The 18,172-nt window shown below is 51.0% G+C and overlaps 8 protein-coding genes across 8 annotated transcripts; 3 read left to right on the top strand and 5 right to left on the bottom strand.

Moving 5' to 3' along the window:
- Positions 1-168: 168 nt before the first annotated feature.
- Positions 169-1,014, bottom strand: FIBRA_06294 (uncharacterized protein; the record flags this gene model as incomplete). The annotated part of the gene is made up of 3 exons (XM_012328026.1): positions 169-433; positions 487-730; positions 783-1,014. 3 exons carry the CDS (start codon positions 1,012-1,014, stop codon positions 169-171), a joined length of 741 nt encoding a protein of 246 aa, XP_012183416.1.
- Positions 1,015-2,639: 1,625 nt separating this feature from the next.
- Positions 2,640-3,495, top strand: FIBRA_06293 (uncharacterized protein; the record flags this gene model as incomplete). The annotated part of the gene is made up of 2 exons (XM_012328025.1): positions 2,640-3,393; positions 3,431-3,495. The coding sequence occupies 2 exons, from the start codon at positions 2,640-2,642 to the stop codon at positions 3,493-3,495; spliced, it is 819 nt and encodes a 272-aa protein (XP_012183415.1).
- A 403-nt stretch (positions 3,496-3,898) lies between these two features.
- Positions 3,899-4,277, top strand: FIBRA_06292 (uncharacterized protein; the record flags this gene model as incomplete). The annotated part of the gene is made up of 2 exons (XM_012328024.1): positions 3,899-4,048; positions 4,107-4,277. The coding sequence occupies 2 exons, from the start codon at positions 3,899-3,901 to the stop codon at positions 4,275-4,277; spliced, it is 321 nt and encodes a 106-aa protein (XP_012183414.1).
- Positions 4,278-4,559: 282 nt separating this feature from the next.
- FIBRA_06291 (uncharacterized protein) lies at positions 4,560-5,739 on the bottom strand (the record flags this gene model as incomplete). Its single annotated transcript, XM_012328023.1, has 4 exons — positions 4,560-5,093; positions 5,156-5,398; positions 5,453-5,541; positions 5,601-5,739. 4 exons carry the CDS (start codon positions 5,737-5,739, stop codon positions 4,560-4,562), a joined length of 1,005 nt encoding a protein of 334 aa, XP_012183413.1.
- A 567-nt stretch (positions 5,740-6,306) lies between these two features.
- On the bottom strand, positions 6,307-8,252 carry FIBRA_06290 (uncharacterized protein; the record flags this gene model as incomplete). Its single annotated transcript, XM_012328022.1, has 7 exons — positions 6,307-7,065; positions 7,125-7,163; positions 7,212-7,298; positions 7,350-7,622; positions 7,676-7,924; positions 7,978-8,066; positions 8,126-8,252. 7 exons carry the CDS (start codon positions 8,250-8,252, stop codon positions 6,307-6,309), a joined length of 1,623 nt encoding a protein of 540 aa, XP_012183412.1.
- Positions 8,253-9,701: 1,449 nt separating this feature from the next.
- On the top strand, positions 9,702-10,416 carry FIBRA_06289 (uncharacterized protein; the record flags this gene model as incomplete). Its single annotated transcript, XM_012328021.1, has 3 exons — positions 9,702-10,076; positions 10,134-10,205; positions 10,258-10,416. 3 exons carry the CDS (start codon positions 9,702-9,704, stop codon positions 10,414-10,416), a joined length of 606 nt encoding a protein of 201 aa, XP_012183411.1.
- A 2,184-nt stretch (positions 10,417-12,600) lies between these two features.
- FIBRA_06288 (uncharacterized protein) lies at positions 12,601-15,078 on the bottom strand (the record flags this gene model as incomplete). The annotated part of the gene is made up of 6 exons (XM_012328020.1): positions 12,601-13,572; positions 13,620-13,706; positions 13,759-14,430; positions 14,490-14,744; positions 14,795-14,889; positions 14,952-15,078. The coding sequence occupies 6 exons, from the start codon at positions 15,076-15,078 to the stop codon at positions 12,601-12,603; spliced, it is 2,208 nt and encodes a 735-aa protein (XP_012183410.1).
- Positions 15,079-15,830: 752 nt separating this feature from the next.
- Positions 15,831-17,463, bottom strand: FIBRA_06287 (uncharacterized protein; the record flags this gene model as incomplete). The annotated part of the gene is made up of 8 exons (XM_012328019.1): positions 15,831-15,963; positions 16,018-16,099; positions 16,153-16,264; positions 16,319-16,396; positions 16,445-17,043; positions 17,102-17,260; positions 17,317-17,359; positions 17,410-17,463. 8 exons carry the CDS (start codon positions 17,461-17,463, stop codon positions 15,831-15,833), a joined length of 1,260 nt encoding a protein of 419 aa, XP_012183409.1.
- Between the last annotated feature and the right edge of the window lie 709 nt (positions 17,464-18,172).

The following is an 18,172-nucleotide window of genomic DNA, read 5'->3' as shown; positions in this document are numbered from 1 at the left end:
GTGTCGACGAGCTTTTGATGAAGCTTCTTCCCGCGCACTGACATCACTGTTGGCATCCACTGCATAGGCGTGAAAAAGTCGACTAGGTTCGACACTGGACCCGTGCAGTTCCTAATCGATCCCGCCAACCGTCAGTTCGCAAACGTCGCCTGGAAAGTCAGCTAGAGCTCACATGAACTCGCGTGAAATTTTCAGCGCCTTTCCGACGAGCGGGTGCTCTGTAGAATCCGTGCGCGTACCAAACACGATCGTCAGCATGTTATTGAGCGAGCACCGCCCAGCATGCGGCTGAGGGTTGATCGGCGCGCGTCCCGCCTGTCCCTTCCTGTACAGCTCTTGGACCATCACGGTCGCCTCCTGGTCAAGTACGCCCGTATACCCATTGACCGAACGCTGGTTCAGCCAGCCAGTCGCAAGACGGCGGTGTTTGCGCCTAAGCGATTGATCAGTATTGTGTCGCGACAGGCAAAGTGTGCTTAGACGCACCATCTGTCGTTGTATGGAGTGGCGGTAATGCCGCGCCCCACGAAGACGAGTTGGCTCTTGACGAACATCTCTTTGCGAGAGGAGAAGACAGAGCCGTTGGTCACCATGAGGTCCTTGGCAATGCCTGGGTCAGAGACAACAACAAAGAGCTGGTTCCCGAGCCACATCGAATAGAGTGGGCCAAACTTCTTGCGCCAGTAGTCGAGCGTCAGCTCAGGGTAGTGCGTGAGGAATGGGAATGAGCCTGTAAATGAAGAATCAGCAGGTTGCGGCAGGGATGCGGCGGGACGACAGACCGACGAGGGGGAGGCCAATGGGGCCATCGGGGATGGGGTTGCCGTCCTTGTCCCGGGGACGACGTCCAAAGGGATCGTATTTGGTGAAGTGGGGGAGGAAATATAAACTGGCGAGGAGCAGCACGGCTATTGCAGTCAATCCCGGACTCAGGACTTGGTTAAACTCAGTGAGCCCAGAACTTAGACCGAGCCTGGGAAAGGCTGAGGCAGCAGGAGAAGGGTAGGCGGACATGTTGTGTTGGTTCTGGGTCAAGTAGTAGGGTTCTGGAGTGCTGAGTGCTTGCCCTGAGGAGGTCGAGGTGGTGTAGACAGGCGTTGCTTGTCTGGCTAGATTGCCAATGCAAGTCAGATCTTTATACGAGGACAAAACACCGCTTAAAGTCGATGGAGTCCACGAAACAATTCTGCCGCGACATAATTCCTCGTATGTGTATGCAAGATGCTGGAGATGGACCCGCAAGCATTGGCGTGTTGGTCGTCACGGCCGTTGCAGTCGGAGCGGCTACATTAGGCAGTTGATTGATCCATTGAAAGCGCAAGAAGCATCTTCGGGCTCGCCACCAAGCGCTTCAAGCGTTCCATGGCGCACATCACTTACTCCAAGAGATCGATGCATGTTCAAGTATCCGGCTTACAGACGGCTACTAGTAGAGAGGTCACACTAGACACTTTGAGCCCCAAGTTACATTTGCATTTAAAAGATGACGAAGAATCTCACTGGAATGCTCTGCCTTACGCTCGGGTTTCACTGGGCACAACAATTGCGAAAGACCTTGTTCTAACTCGGGTCCAATCTAATCATTCGAAGCCAGGGGTGGAAATGTTTTTGAGCGGATCAGCATCCTCATTTGTCATTGAACTTCAGAGCTCACCCTCTCTGAACGGATCAACTTCCCGCGTTATAGGAAACTGCACCATTGAATGCAAACTCCGGATACTACGTAGGATTTCACCATCAATTTGTTATGTCTATCTGGCTGGTACGTTGAACCAAGGTAGATTGCAAGAAGTCTTCGATCTGTAAGATTTGAGCGAAAATACGAAAGTGGTTGCGTTCAAACAGAGAATCGAACGTGAAACGGTCACGGACGCGTGGCGCGATCGCAGTCTGTAGACTTGAATGCGCACTTGAGCGCTTCACTTTCCTTGAAGCACCCACACGTGGACGGTGCTGATTCGAGACTACGACGTTCTACACCTCCTCCACAAAGCCTAATGCTAACCACTATTAGGCACTATTTTTCCATTTAATCACGTCCATAATGTCTCCTCATGTTCAGTCACTCGCTCATCGCGCCAGAATATCATCTATCGTGTCATCTCTGCGACCTACTGGCCTTCGCACATCCGTAGTGAACTTGACCGCTCACAGAATCCCGACCTTGTGGACTCTCTATCGACGACTATTGAGGGATTCGCCCTCAGAGGAGATACAGTACGTTTCGTTTGGCTTCTTGCATGGTATTGCCTGAGTGTGCTTCAAGCTAGATGGAGAGTTCGCAAACTGTTTCGCCGTGACAAGTCGCTGCGGAAGCCGACGGAAATCCGAAGAGCATTGATGTCCTACCATAGAGCAAGTTTCGCAGTCTTTTCTGCTCCATTCCGTGGCTAACCTGAACGTGTACGTCACAGTGGGCTGATGCGTTTGCTGCTACCAAACAAGGCGACGCGCGATGGCAGGCGGTGTTCCAGCGTTATACAAGAATGCTGCATGCGATGGTGAGAAAACGGCGAATAGTGAACGCTGTTCTGGATGATATTGTACGTGTGCTCCATGTTGTTGACTGGACGTGATGTTCAATCAAGTAGGAATGGAGAAGGAAACTCGCGAACCGGCCTATCTTGACGGGGTCTTACATGCGCCCTTCGTGGTATCACGGACCTCTCCCTCAGATGAAGCCATTGCCTATCCATGTTCGAGCTATGATCCACTCCCGGCGCATGAGTCGAGAAAAACGAATAATCGAGTTCTTAGAGCTCAACCAACGTAGAGAAGAGCTGGTAAGAGAAGCTCAGTTCGAAGAAGCTCTTGCGCGCATCGCTGAGGAAGATGGAGCGACTTTAGACACGGTATTTCATCGTCATCAGCACGAATGGGGTAAGGTCTTCACAAGCCTCATATACAACACTCCTTACATCCTGTTCTCGACTTACCTTCCAGACAAGCCTCTTGTAACACGCATATCAGAAATTCACGAGACATTTAAGCGCGACGATGCCCGACTCTCGACGCCTTATAGCCCAGAGATGCTCAGAATTATCAAACAGGCGCGACGAGAGAAGATAGCGAACAAGACTCGTGAACTGGAGCGCGAGCGTCGTGGCGTTATGACGCCTAGGAAGTTGCGCAGGCAGCGACAGGGCCCGCCCTCCCATGTTCTGGCAAATTTGACTGACCGGCAGAAGCATATGGACAAAGTGGCGAGAAGTGTAAGCGAGATAGGCTATGTTGCGCAGGTGAAGAAAGCGCTAGGCTTCAAGCTGCGAAATGCAGAGGCGTGGGACGTCGAGGATGGACCACCGGGGGACCGGCCGCGTTTGGATCGAATGCTACAAGAGATTGATGCAGAAAATTTGCGACGCAGGGCGAAGTGGGAGGAGAATGCTGCAAGTTAGCTCGCGATATGCCTTTACTAAGAATTCCTTAGAGCAGATCTGTGAGGTGCGCTTCTACGAGACACCTCCTGGCTCCCACCTCATCTTTAAATCCTAAAGCTGACTTTGTCGCTACCTCTGTATGTCGGTGTCTTTGTCCTATCTACCATGGAACTGTTCAGTCTTTCGAACACGAATGCATTACTGTGATGAGCTAGTTCATTGTGAGCCATATTGTGGACGACGGGGTTTATTTGATCATGATCATGAACGTTGTGGGACCGGCAAGTCCTCCTTGCGCTATGACGGGACTCGGCATGCCAAAAGCGGGGCGAGCAGGCCTATATTTGGCAGGCGTGGTCAGTTGAGCACCACCGCGACTGACATCAGAGTGACGCAGCTCTCCTCAGCCCTGCGAGGCATAAGTCTATAAATCATCTCCCGTTGTGCTCAGATGCTCTCACAACCGTCTTTCCATCATTCGCACTTGATAATCGCTCTCGTACCATATTCCCCTTAACATGGATACCACCCGCAATGACTTCCACCACGCACACTCTGGAAGGGGTGGCGACGAGGAACAGATGTCCAAGAAGGGGTACCAAGTCGTCGACAGACCTCCGGTGACGGACCATGACATTCACGACGAATATCTCAAGCATCCCCCAAACGTAAGTTTCTCCTCGTACGGTGGCGATGTCATGTTCCTGATAGTGACTTTGCCTCAAGAATCAGCCAACGGAGCTCATGACCAACCGGGGGACTCGCGGCCAGAAGGAGGGGGGACGCGACGAACTGGACCCGAAACGAGAGGGTGTGCTAGGTGACGAGCCAACGAGCAGAATTACGATGGAGACAGCGTTGGAAGAGACGACGACAGAGCACTCCGTTCACCCGTGATATACTACCATTATTGTGGACGTACGCGCATATATGAATGGGCCCTCCGTCTCCAAGTGGTTTGGTGTGCACCACGCTCAATTACCTTGAATTATTTAATCGCAAGTTGCAAGCTATGCGTAGAAAGAGGGCGAAACTTTTACGTTATTCATTCTTTGCATAGCATGAACTGATCACGGAAGTTTTTTTTTCTTCCATTTTTTCCATTAGAAGCATATCACTCGCGAGACCGTAATGATATTTCTTCCTTTTCGCTGCGACGGACTAACTACTCCATTTTATCTACAGGGGGGCTGGTCCTCGTGGACAATAAAGCGCGTTGTAGATGAAAAGTGATTCGAGCTGAGATGTTGTTCTTTCAAGTTGAGCATGAGCTTCATTGAGGAGGGTTTGCAGCTCTCTGATCTTAGCGTCATCCAGAGCGGCTTTTTCTTGCCACCTTCTTCGCTGGGCTTCATTAATGGACTGAGACTCCACAGCCTTTTCTTCTTCTCGTTTGTTTTCCGCGATAAGCTGCGTCAAACATCCCCTCAACCGTACAGCTTCGGCTTGAGTGTCCTCAGCTGTCAAGCTGGCCTCCTGGCATCTCGCCCTCTCATCTGCAATTGCCGTGCGCAATTCTTCGATAAGTACAGAATTTGTTTCACGCTCGGCGACGAAAACATCTATCTCTGCCTTGGCTTCGAGGAGTGCGCTTTGCAGCTCCTTGTTATTGACCAGCAAGTCGGAGCGTTCCTGCTCTACCTCGGCTCTGGCAACGCGCTCTCGTTCAAGCTCTGCTGTCGTTGACGCATTTAAAGCACCGAGCTTCTCGAGCTAGCGCGGACAGATGAGTCGATTACTGCACGCATATGTATATTCTGAAGATGGGGACTTACTTTACAGTGCTTAGATGCTAATTCTGAGGCATGTCTCTCCGTCGCGATAGCCAGCTCCGCCCGAGCATCGTTCAAATATTTCTCCGCGTGCGTTCCGTCCGCTTCATGACATATACACGATGAGCTTGACTTGTTTTCGACCACATCTTTCATGGCCGTCATCGTGAACTCCAAATTCTTCACGCGCACGAGGAGTTCCTGCATGATATCAGCCTGGGATGTCAGAGTATCAACATTCTTCCCCTAGATTTTTGGTGTATTAGGACTCTCATGACGGATAAAGGTTACATCCTTCACCTCGTGTTTCGAACTGCCATCCGCTTTCGAATCCTCTTGATGGTCCGACAGAGGTAGCGACAGCACGGACGCTGATGGACTCCTGTGGCCTACTCCCAAAAATCCAGGATTAGCATAGTATTTGTTTTTGGTTGATCAAGATACTGACTGTGGGTAGTATCGAGCGAAGGTACACTTGGGGGGCTTTTCAAACGATGGGTGCCTAAGCTAGCTGTGCTGCCGAGGCGAGCCAATGTCCATGCCCGGACTGGTGGTTTCTTGACCAGTGAGTGATGATCGTCTGACATAGATGCAAACCAAACTGTACACAATGCAATATAGAGTTGGCTCTCGCTCATCCACTGGCAGTCAATAGAGGCTATGAAGCTCCGCTCCAAGCAGTCCAGGAGTTTATATCCGCCAGCTTGCTTCAATGCTTGCATATATTAAAACTCTATTTCAAATCTCCCCAATGCCGAGCTCCTATTCGGGGAAGACCCGCTGCGGATGCACTTCACATATGCCATGAGGCTTCTCTCCGCGCAGGATCAGGAGATTCATTCTGGAGCTAGCCAGTGTCGAAAAACACACCAGTACGATGAGGTGCAACTTCTGCGAACAGAGATCTTCGACGTTCTGGATGACCTCGTGATAATCCCCGGAACTTCGGAACTAATAAAGTAGCTTGGCTGGAATTCGAACGGCAGCAGTGTTAATAGAAAAGACATTTCATGATGATGACAGCTTCCGGTGGCCCGTCCAGGATAGGAACCGCGTACAGAATTCCATCCACGGAACAGAAACCCACAACCCACACAACGTGCTGAAAGCGAACCCACTACGCACCTCTAATCGCACAAGACATTGCGGATCTATTACTTCCTCCGCCACCGCCTGATAGCGTTTCCGACACTGAGAACACCCGCTGCAGCTGCCAGGACTCCACCTGCAGGCGATGCTGCAAGAAATGCTATTCCTGTAATGGCCCACGCTATTGCCTCCCCCCGCCGCTTCCCTTCGTCCTGCTTCTTCGTTTCTCCTTTCCCCGCAGTGGTTCCTGCGTGTTGCGCCGGGCTGGAGCCCTTGCTTACAGACTGCACTTGTTCTTCCCCTTTACTGGGATTCGATGCTGGCTTCAGCTTACCCTGCGGCGTGGGAGATCCAGGGGCAGCCTTCTGTACTTCAGGTATCACCGGCGATTTCTGCGTTGACGGGTGCTGCGCTATGTTCTCTGTCTGTCGTTTGGACGATGAAGCTAGTCGCGAGGCGCTCCCCGTATCTTGTTCTGTGTGCCTATCCTGCGATGTCACATTGGGCACTGGTGAGGTAGCGGATTGTCTTCCATGTCCTGGACCGCTTTGCTGCTGCGTTGCATGCGAAGAACCCCCATTTTGCTGAGTCGTGGATCTCGAGGCGTTTTTGACAGGCTCCATTTGTTGCGTCGTAGATACTGCACTTGGCGATGAGGGTCCCTGAGTAGCGTGGTTCGCCTGCTGACGAGTGCCCCTCAGATTGGGTACTTCCCTTGCACGTTCGGCATCCGCTCCCCGGGGAGCCTTATGAGCTTTGTCGTTTACTTCCCCGCCCCTCTGTGTCGACTGCATTCTCAATCCTTCGTCTTGGCGTTTAGTGAGCTGTTCGACGTAAACTTAGCTAAAAGTTGTTCAATCATCAAACGAGATTGGGACCTGACCTTTTGAAGACGCTCACGGAGAGTTGATTCTGACTCGGCCTGAGTGAGAGTCAATAGGCAGCAGAATAAGTGTCAATTTATTGCTACCTTGGCCTTCCGCACTGCATCGTCTAGTATGCGTTGATGCGCAATTTGCAGCTCAGTAATTTCTGCGTCGTGCTTGATTTTTTTATCCTATACTATTTATTACTATGAAATAGGGCCTCTCAATGATGAAGATCGTACCTCGAGCGCTGTCATTAGCCTGTCCAGCTCTCCCTGCAGGATGTCAAACCTACCCTGGTAAGTATCTTCCGCTGCCTTCGCTGCCTCAGATTTGACCTTCTTGTGGTGACTACGTTCTTCCTCCAATAATGCCTCTAGCTTCTTGACACGAGAACCTCGCTTGATTGTATTCGTATTACACTCGTCCAACTCCGCTTGCAGCGCAACAATGTTGGATTCGATTTTCTCCAGTTCCGCGGATTTAGTCGCCTCTTTTTTTCTACTCTCGTCGAGCTTTCCCCTTTGTAGTAAGTATAGCCAATCCTGCTCCGTAAAATATGACTGACCTCTCGACGAAGACCTGCTATAACAGAAACATGCTGCTCTCTTTCGGCGATAAGCGCAGACAATCGTGTCTGCAAATCGCCGAGGTCCTTCTCCGCACGTCTTTTTGCCTCTTCAGACGAACGCAAATCAGATCTATGCTCGTTAGCTTCGACTCTCATATCACTCAGCGTCGACTCCAATTTCGTCGCTTGTCCCAATAGCGTCGTTATCTGATCGTCTTTTGAAGGAACCGAGTCACCCGTGTCAATCTGTTTCGCTACAATTAGCGGTGAATAATTGCTTCGTAATCTGACACCCTCACCTTGTTGGGCAGGTCATCTAGAATCTTCGGTTCGTCGAACAGAGGAAGTGACAGTATCGAGGCTGTTGGGCTCCCATGGTTTATCTCGCCTGGGGGAGTGGTATTTTGAGAATGTATTCTATGCTATTTAGTTGGTGAGAGTACCTACCGTTTGTATTGTCAACGGCGACGAGCGAGGCCTTGCTCGGCCGACCCTTCAGTCGAGAGCCACCACTGTTGCTCATCAGAGCAATCGCCCATGGACGCAACTTCTTCGGGTTAGCGTTGGTTGCCATCGGGATAGATAGTTGTCTGAATGTTGAACAGAATGAATCGACGATGAGTGCTCTCGGTCTCGGATTTCTCAGCAAATAATCTGGGGTATTATACTTCTCGAGGATCTTGCACGCACGGCAGCTGCATGTAAGTCATTAATGATACTTGTGACAGTAAGTGCACCATGAACACACTTTGCACAGGTCTTGGGTGCGATCCCGGCTAAGCCTGGGCGCACAACATGCTTGTCGCAGTGGAAGACAGGCCCAGTGGGCGGTCTGTATGAGAGGACTGTATATGCAATATCACAAATGAACGATTCTTAGATTGAGTGCGCACCTCATCCTCTCGGCTTGTTGTTGTCAGTATCTATATGCTCCAGTGGGCTGCGCTATCATTGCCGCCTGTAACATAGTGAAGCATCAGTTTCCATTAAGATTACTTCTCATATACTCCATTGCATAATAAGAGACCATAGCCTAACTGCCTGTATCCACAGATTTTTCGATACTATATATATATACATGGTTCTGCTGTTCATGTGTGTCGTACGCACGTCCGATGCTTCATAAGATCTACTGAGCCATCAGCGCTTGAAACACGGCTCATAACATGGCCCATGTAAATGTGCAAATGACACAACATGGAGCGTGATCAAAGGCAGAGTTTTCTAAAGTGATTGGCCATTTGCGTTAGGGTGAGGATTTGTATAGGCGAAATATCCGGAAAATTATCATCAATTAAAGACTCTATTGTGGAGCCATACGACATACCTTGACATCTCATCTTGTGGTTCAAATTTGCAGAATGATGATGGAGTATCATGTTCGACATGCCGAGCCTGATCATGGCTAGCTCCGTGCACTTTCCTCTATACTCCCCTCGTATACGTGCGTATGAATCATTGGCTTGTATGATAAAAAGCCTGCATTTTGTTGATCAGTGCATCAAAATCGCGTTGTCCCTACGCGCTTTATGCTAGCCCGGATATCGGCACCTACGGATGATCCCTTATCGGAGATTTGAACAGATCAGCCACACCCGATCTCCGACTCTCAACGACTCGGTCACCAGGCTCATAATCAATTCTTCAGAAAATTGCCATCTCCAGACCACATCCATCCATTCATCCATAAGCAGCGCACGCGCTTTGTCACTCTTATTTGACGGCTGAACTTCCTGACTTGCTGCCGGCTCGGCGTCAGCACTCTGCCATATGTCGGAGCTATAAGTAATCTCTCCCACCTCTATCCAGGTTCGACGTTGCCGTTCCATCGAGAATCGGGGATACTTATAACAGATGGATAAGCACACGAGATTCATCTAATCCACAATTGTGTATAAAAGGCTGGCACAGACATGTTGGTCGCTCACTTCCACCACCTCGTTCGCACCCCGCGCATCTTCTCTCTCCCGTCTCTCACAGCGCAATAAGCCTCTCTTCTTTCTCCTCTACACAGCACTACACAATGGCCTCCGCACCACTCCTTGAAGAGCTCAAGAAGCGTCGCACGTACTACAACATCTCGAACAAGTCCCCCATCTCCGACGAACGCATCAAGGAGATTGTTCAAGAAATCGTCCTCCACGTCCCATCCTCTTTCAACTCGCAGACGAGTCGCGTTGTCGTCCTCCTTAAGGAAGACCACGAAAAGCTATGGGATATCACCGCTGAGGTCCTCAAGCCCATTGTCCCCGAGGCATTTTGGTCGAGGACCGCGACGAAGCTCGAGAGCTTCAAGATCGGCTACGGCACGGTCCTTTTCTTCGAAGATCAGGTCGCCGTGCGCAAACTCCAAGATAGCTTCCCTCTCTACCAAGATAACTTCCCAGGATGGGCAGAGGTGAGCATGCCCGTCCTTTTCTGAATCGGCCATCTGACTGTTGGCATCGCGTTGCAGCAAACGTCTGGCATGATCCAGCTCGCGTTGTGGACTGCGTTTCAGATGGAAGGTCTCGGCGCTTCGTTGCAGGTGAGCGGATGCTGTTTCGCGCGCGTGCGGCTCACTGACGGACCGTCTAAAGCATTATAACCCTCTCATTGACCAGAAGGTCAAGTCGGAATGGAATGTCCCCATGGCATGGAACCTCATCGCACAGATGCCCTTCGGTACACCCACGGCACCCCCGCTGGACAAGGACTTCATCCCCATCGAGCAGCGAGTTATGGTTTACGGGCAGTGAGCGGCGGGATTATCAGGACGGAATGTAATTGACTAGGCCTATCGTGTATTTGATTCATCATCCGCATATCATAATTAGATGACTGGGCATTCCAATGGGATAGTCTTGGGGAAAATTTTTAACATTTGGACACGCTCCGAGTTTCGTGACCGCCTTCGGTGGGAGAAGGCTGGGACCGTGCGACCGGTACGCATTGCTCTGTCTCCATGGTGCAGTGAGGCCATGGCAAGCGATATCAGACTTTCCAACGCAATTCAGTCATCCGCGCGTGTTGCTCCGCGGCGCGATAGACCACCGTGATACAAGTTAGATAAGTAATGAAACGATGCGACTCGGATGGCCTCGCGAGTCGCGACGCATCCCAAAGTCGTTTATCCGAGCTCCTGCGTTACGGCGTATGCGGAAGATACAATGTAAAATTGTTGATGTGGTACCGATCCTAGGATGTTTCGCCATTCGGCCCGCGACGTGTTTCTTTTCCGGGCATGCTGCTACACGGAATTTCTGTCGTGCGAAGATATCCGTGACCGGATTTCGGCCCTGTTCCTAGGCGCAATTCACTCAGCCGCTGAGGCGCTGATTGCTGACTGACGCATCTGAAGGCGCCAATCTGCCTGCTTGGTGAGCCATGAGGCTAGCGGCCGCCGTCCTCCTGCGGCGACACCCGTTTCCATCCTCTGATCCTTCGCGGACCCTTTATCTCTTTACCCATACTTTACGACATTGCGCAGATGGGCCAACGTTCGCTCAGGTACCTTGAGAAGTAGCATTTAACGTAACACATCTCCGGCTGCAAGACACTTTACGGGTAGGCTAAATGTGTGCTTCATAATTCAAACAATGTATTTCAATGAGATGCACGTACTGTCACCAAAGCTTTCGCTGGATAGACCTTAACTCGGACCAGATCGTCCGCTCGTCACATAAGCTTTGCGTTTCAGTAATCGCAGACGGCTCCCGTCCGCGATCCAGACTCGCATCCCAAGACGTGGCTGTAACAAAGTACTACTCGAGTCTTCTACACTCGCCAGCTGGCTCATCCTTAGCGTGCACGACTTGTAGTTACCTTTAACTGCGACTCTAAGTAAACTTCGGCGAAAGGTGGTCCCTCAAGATTGTGATTCGCATGCGAGAACGCTTCAAGCTCGACTGGATCGTGGATCGACCACATGTGACATGGTTACCATAGTGACGTGCTGACCAGGGAGTACAGTGTGTTCAAATTTTCAAAGGCGTGGGTCTACCTGAAACCTATAGATTGAGAGCTTGAGGGTTGGTGCTGCTGGTTATCAGGAAGTTATCGCGCAGGACCTCTGAAGTTTTTTCACCTTGTTGAACAGTGGTCAAGCTTGGGTCAGAAGCAACTCGCAAATGAATTCTTGAAGCAAGATGATAAGATAAGTGTATTTGATCGGAGATAGAAGTAGATCTTTGGGATTCATCGCTAACAATTGCTATGTAAGTATCCACTATCCTGAATGCTTAGATGTCCGGCCCGTATATGTTTCATCGTTCATGTTATTACCAATTTGTATACAACGTGAGCACCGGTCACAGCTCTGTTGTCCGAGTCCGCAGGAAACTCGGTGTAATGTCTCTCTAGAAAATCGCACATGTCCCGTTCTAATTCATAACATGACCTCGACGATCTCCTTGTCGCAGTCAATATTCACATTCAATGTCAACTTGAATGTCAAATGTGAATGTGAGGAATTACTCACAATAGCCTGGGGGCTCGCGGTAACGACTCCTTGCCCCGGGTGCGCATCAGATGTAACTTAGTCCGGAGACTACAGGGTCCGCCTACCTATCTCGGGCATAAGCCTCTCAGCTGCATTGCACATTTTGCTCGGAAGGTACACCTCTTGCATCGCAGACCATTCAATCCGTATTACATGTGTGTGCTACTTTGTGGTCTGACGACCAATCCACATTCTATAGATTCGCGCCATAGTTCAAACAATCATATGCCATATGGCGCCTACGTTAACTACATGTATCAGAAGATGATCAATGACCATAGGACCAGCCTTGAACTGTATGCATACATGGAAGCGGAAGGTGAATAAAGATATACGGTAATATTCGCCGCAACTCTTGGCGTCGCAACGAGCCATCCAGATGGCTCAAATCCAGCTCGTGACTATAAACCAGATGGTACGTCTCCGACCCCCATTGTCAGGTTCACCGACGGCGGCGCCAGAGTCGCCCCAAGACCTTCCCCACACCCAAGACCTGTCCCACTGCTGCTGTCGCTTGAAGCATGGGCATGGCTATCGCATGGACTAGTGTCATTGCATTTGCATCTGACGCTGGCACACGCCTCTGCCACTCGTCGCGCGTCGGGCCGCCGGACTTGTGAGTCCTAGGTGGAGGCTCGATAGTAGGGCTCGGAGTCGCTGTCTGTCTCCCCGCAAATTCCGCCTGTGCTGTGATCGCTTGTGGTATCGCAGAGCCCGTCTCCTGCCTCGGGGGCATCTCCTGCTTCGCCGCTGTGCTGGTCGGTTGTTGGGCCATGTTAGCCTGCGATACATCGGGATTCGGGCCAGTATGTTGTGGCGTGGGCAGAACATCCTGCTGTTGCACAGTGCGCTCCTGCACGACGGGCTTCGAGTCTGCTACCTGCGGTGTCACAGCCACGGCACTCGGAGCCGAAGAGGCTAGTGTTACGGGTTCCGCTTGTAAGGATGCAACTTTCAGACGCTCGATCTCTTCTATGTTGTCTCGAAGTGTTTGCTCCAGGCCGCTCACGCGCTTGAGCGTCGTGGCGTGCTCCTCTCGAAGGCTCGCATGTGCCTTGCGCGCCCCTTCGAGTTCACGCTGGAGGTATAGGATCTCTCCGTTCTTCTTCTGCTCGATAAGTGCAACGAGTGGCCGCGCCTCATCTAGCTTCGCCTGCAGGCTGCTTGCCTGAACCTGTGACGTGCCCAAGGCAGTCTGGGCATCCTCTAGTTCCGCTTGCGTTGTCTGGATGGATCGATCCTTCTGTCCGAGCTCCTCTCGGAACACTGTGGCCTGCGTCTGCAGGGCTGTGGCATGCTCATGGGCAAGTTGCACCAGAGCCGAACGATGTTCAGCACGGAGCTGGGACAGAGACGTCGACGCTTCCGTCCTGACCTCTTGAATTCGGTCGCGGAGAACGGATTCGGATTCAATCTATAGAGAGTTAGCACAGGAGGCGTAGGAAAGACGGATAATGTCACCTTGGCCATACGGAGCGCTTCCTCTAGCATGCGCTCATGCGCATCTCTTAACGCACCAACCTCCGCTCCAGTTTTTGCCTTTTGGTCCTAGAAAGTGAATCAGCGATGGCCGCTACAGGCAGTGATCACCAGCCCACACCTCAAGTGCTGTGGCGAGCCTCGCAATTTCCTGCTGCATCGCACTCTGTCTGCTCTGATGTTTCTCCTCGAGTTCCTCCAGCTCATGAGCGTGTCCTTGTGCGGTGGTCGACGCATCCGACTTCGTCCTTTCATGGTGAATATGCGACTCTTCCAGGAGCGCTTCTAGCTCCTCCAACTGAGCAGTCTGATTCGCCACCTCTATACGTGACCTATCCAAATCGTCTTCTAATGCGCTGTTGGCAGCCTGCAGAGCCTTCATACCGCTAGACGCTTCTCTCTCCGCGCGTTCCTTCTCGGCAACCATCCGATCCAAGCTCTCCTTCATGCGCAGAGTCTGCGTCTGAACTTCGGCCACTTTAGCGTCCATCTCTTGTCGTCGTGCCTTCTCGTTCGTGGCTACCCTCTGCAGCTCCAAGATATATGCAGACTTTTCTTCGACCTCGACTTGGAGTGAAGCTCGCTCAGCAGCAAGAGAATCAAGACGAGTAGCCGAAAGCTGGAGCTCGTTCGCCATCGATCGAAGTTCTGTTTCGGTTTTGGAGAGCGCAGCTTGCAGCTCCTCATTTCGAGCAGATATGGCGGAACGTTCACTTTCCACCTTCGAGCGTGCGTTGCGCTCTCTGTCAAAGGCTGCTATACGGGCAGCCTCTGCAGCTTTGCTTTCGCCAATCTGATCGAGAGTAAGAGTCAATAAGACAACTCGGTGAAACGAACAAAATGATGATTTACTTCGCGACGAAGAGCTGCTAATTCAGACAGCTGTCGCTCATTGTCCGCAGCCAAAGCGGACAACCGCGCCTCCGCATCACTCAAGGCATTCTCAGCTTGCTCTCTTGCTTCTTCGGAAATTCGCAGCGCAACTGACTGCTTGTCGGCGTCGTCTTTCGTAGTGCTCAGCATTGTCTCCAGCTTGGTCACTCTGCCCAGCAGAGTTGTAATAGTGTCATTCTTCGCCGTCAACAAACTGTTGCTATCGTTCTGCAGCTACATGCATTCATTAGCTCTAGACATTGCGATATTCATAATATGCCGACCTTCTGTTGTGAATCTTGTACCTTGAATTGTTCTTGAGGATCAGCGAGGGCAAGTGACACTACCGAAGCGGCGGGGCTCGCACGATCTGCAGGTCCTGGAAGATTATCAACCTGTAAATACAAACACAATGCCATAACGCTTCAGGGAGATACTGACTGACAGTGGTGTCATCGGACACCAACGAAGCCATACTCGGCCGACTTTTCAGTCGAGCAACGGCGGTACCACCCATACGCGCCAGCACCCATGGGCTCCGTTTCTTCGTCGCGGTATCACCAGACATTGGTGGTGGTGTTGCTTCAGTAGATCAAAACACACAGCAAATAATCAGGTCAGAGACACAGTAGATGATGGTTGCATTCAGCCTTGGGCGTCGCAATGCGGGGTATTATAACCTCCAGCGTTCTCACGTCTTGCAGTTCCACAAACAGAACCTCGTCTCCTCACCGTGTTCATGGGTGCAGGTACCGCGCGCGGACATGCATGCCTTGCGGAAACCGTAAGGCCGCCGCCCGCGCGATCTCAATACAGCCTCGGAACTACTCTCTGGCCTTCGCAACGGTTCGGATAACGGCCTTGTACGCGTTCTGACAACCGAGCAGCAAGATGTTCACGCACCAACGGCGCCGCCATGTGAGGCCTGCTGCACTCGATCCTCAAGTTCGGCACGTGGCAAGCGCACTGGCTATGCAAGCAGTGTTCAAGCCTACCACTTCACCCGAAGCTGAGAGCTCCGACCGTTTGGTATCATGAATATCTGTGAAGACATTTGTAAATTCCCCATCAGCTTTGACACCGAATAGGAGAAGACGGCGTCCATGACTGCAGTCAGCCCCAAAACGTGCGGGCATACATGAACTGATCCCGTACCTGGCTCGTGGGTGGCTGTGAAATGCGCGCACAAACCATGCGGGAGCTAACACAGACCCGTCACTATCAGTGCTCGCGCACGTTACCTCGATAGTATACATCCGCCAAGACGAGGACCAGCCCCACACATGTGCGTTGCACCCATAAACACCATGAAATACGAATTTACATCAGTTTCCCATTGGTATACCCGTGACCGGCTCCCCCGCCCGACTTCTTCAATGCACGTGTCGTTGCGAACAGTACACTATCGATTAAGGATGCGACTGTCAGCACACCGCCAACTATAGCACACGTTCTGAAAGACGCTCAATTCAGCTGCGAGCTTATTCGGAAATTGAGTGTTACGCACGATGTTAAGAAATGTGCGAATGATTGCCGTGTCTCAGAGTGTAAGATCAGCATAGGCGAGATATCGTAATTGATAAATACACCTGAAAGGGAAGGTGATGAGTTGTCGAAAAAGCTCGTCACACGCATAGCTTACCAGGAATACCAGTGGCTGTATGCGCTATGTGCACGCCTTCCTTATTATCTTCTTGTTGTCCCTTGGTCAAGTCGCGTTCAAAATGTGTAGCGCTATACTGATGAGTTTTATACTAGCGAGAAAAAGCCTTGAGGTGAAGTCATTATTGGATTGACGGTATGCTCACCACTTTATTATCCAGCATGGCGAAATGGGTCGAGACCACCTTCAAGAAGTACTGGAACATATACTGCTGCTTTGAAGTCTAAAAATGGATTAAGTGGCGCGCCCAATTCCATCATTATGAACTAACCTTTCTCTCGGTATTATCCAGTGGACTCTCTATGCCAACGCGCTTCTGGAAGTCTCGCGCTCTGTGTCGTTCTTTCTCCTGGTCACTCTCGAAAGCGAACTGGTGGATGGTGTGGCTAAAGTCATGACGATTCTTGTCTTCCTTTAGGTATGGCACAAGATCGTACATGTTTTGCGCGGCCGTCCGGAATGATCGTCCAGGGGAAAGTTGAATATTTCCTATAACCTTGTTCACTCGCACTTTACCAGCAATGTTGCATCCTTCGCTTGCCTGCTCCTTTAGCTTTTCGGACCAACCCTCGTTCGTGCATTGCTCAATACTATCCGGGCGAGTGAAGCTCCAGCCACGGTCGATGTAAGCCTGTCGAACTTGGTCACATGTGTTACAACAACCACCTGGAGGAGCCTGCCCGCCATAACACGAGCCACAGTAGTTATCTCCTCGCTGTTCATTGATCTTGTCCAGATCGTTGCGCAATTCCGCACTCTTAGCCAGTGATTGGAGGGGTATGCCTTTCTCGTTCAGTCGAGTCTTGAGGATGTTGTGTGTGATGTCGGCTTGACTCTCCCCCGAAATGTCCATCACATCCAGGCTGAGGACTAAGATGCGAAATATTGAACTCACAGATACCTAGCAACATTGAACAAGACCACTCACGATAACATGGTACTCTGGGAAACGTCACGTTCATCCTCACGTTCAGCTTCTCTCCTCTACTCTTATCGACTACTACGGACGTGTCAATTTTCACCTGACGATAGTCCAAGAATTCCATCATGGTGAATGCGAGTATAATTGCCGCAGACAAGATGGTTACTAATGCAAGTACCATGAGATATCACGAGAAGTATACGCCTGTGTTGTCGACTTACGGAATGCACCGGTACGAGTCTTGACTTTAACATCGTCTGTCGTCTGTAGCTCTACTGAATAGCAGAAAAGAGCATAAGCATGGGTGGACATACCTTGCCAAAGGCATCAACGCCTCTTAGCGAGGCGAAGAGACCCTTTGCTGGCATTTCAACTCAGAACACAAAAGCCCAGTAGAACAGAATAAATTGGAGGCAAGCGGAATTCTGGGCCCAGCCAGCGCGCAGATTAGACCGGGCGAGGTAGATGGAAACCACTGAGCTGCAGTACGTGTCTGCTCAGTTTGCTCGCCCCGAACGCGCTTTCGGTATCTGACACGTGTATGGATCACATGACGGCCGCGTCGTAATGATGCCACGACGACCGTCGACCTCGGAATGACAATGTGCTTAGCATTCCATCCGAACACTTTCAACGTAACCTTCGATTTTCTTCCCGCTAAGGCTTGTACAAATTTGACCTGCTTCTAGTATATTATGTAGCATACCGAAAATACTAGGGACTCATAGACTCTACTGCATGCTCCCTTTACCCGCCTACTCGGAGGTGAGTTTAGGTCCAGGTCATGTCGCAGTCCTTTGATGTGCATGAGCTAAGATCCCCGAGAATAAGACTCTAAAGTATTGGATTACGCTCCTGCCGCGCGACTGCACCGCAGTTTATGAAGATTGATACCTACGCACCAGCAAGCCATACGATAAAGTCGAGCATCATCGAGATAGAGAGCGATGACATGCGGGATTTGACGATCTCTCGGATCGGTAGCTCTGACTCCGTCTTGAGGTGCCAGGTGCACGTGCTACTTTTATGCTCGTGTATCAGTGCATGTTGCCGTATAGGAAATGCTACTAGCTGCGG

Source organism: Fibroporia radiculosa (assembly GCF_000313525.1).
Source record: "Fibroporia radiculosa TFFH 294 genomic supercontigs, scaffold6605, whole genome shotgun sequence".
Taxonomy (NCBI): domain Eukaryota; kingdom Fungi; phylum Basidiomycota; class Agaricomycetes; order Polyporales; family Fibroporiaceae; genus Fibroporia; species Fibroporia radiculosa.
This window is presented reverse-complemented; position numbering and strand designations above follow the sequence as displayed.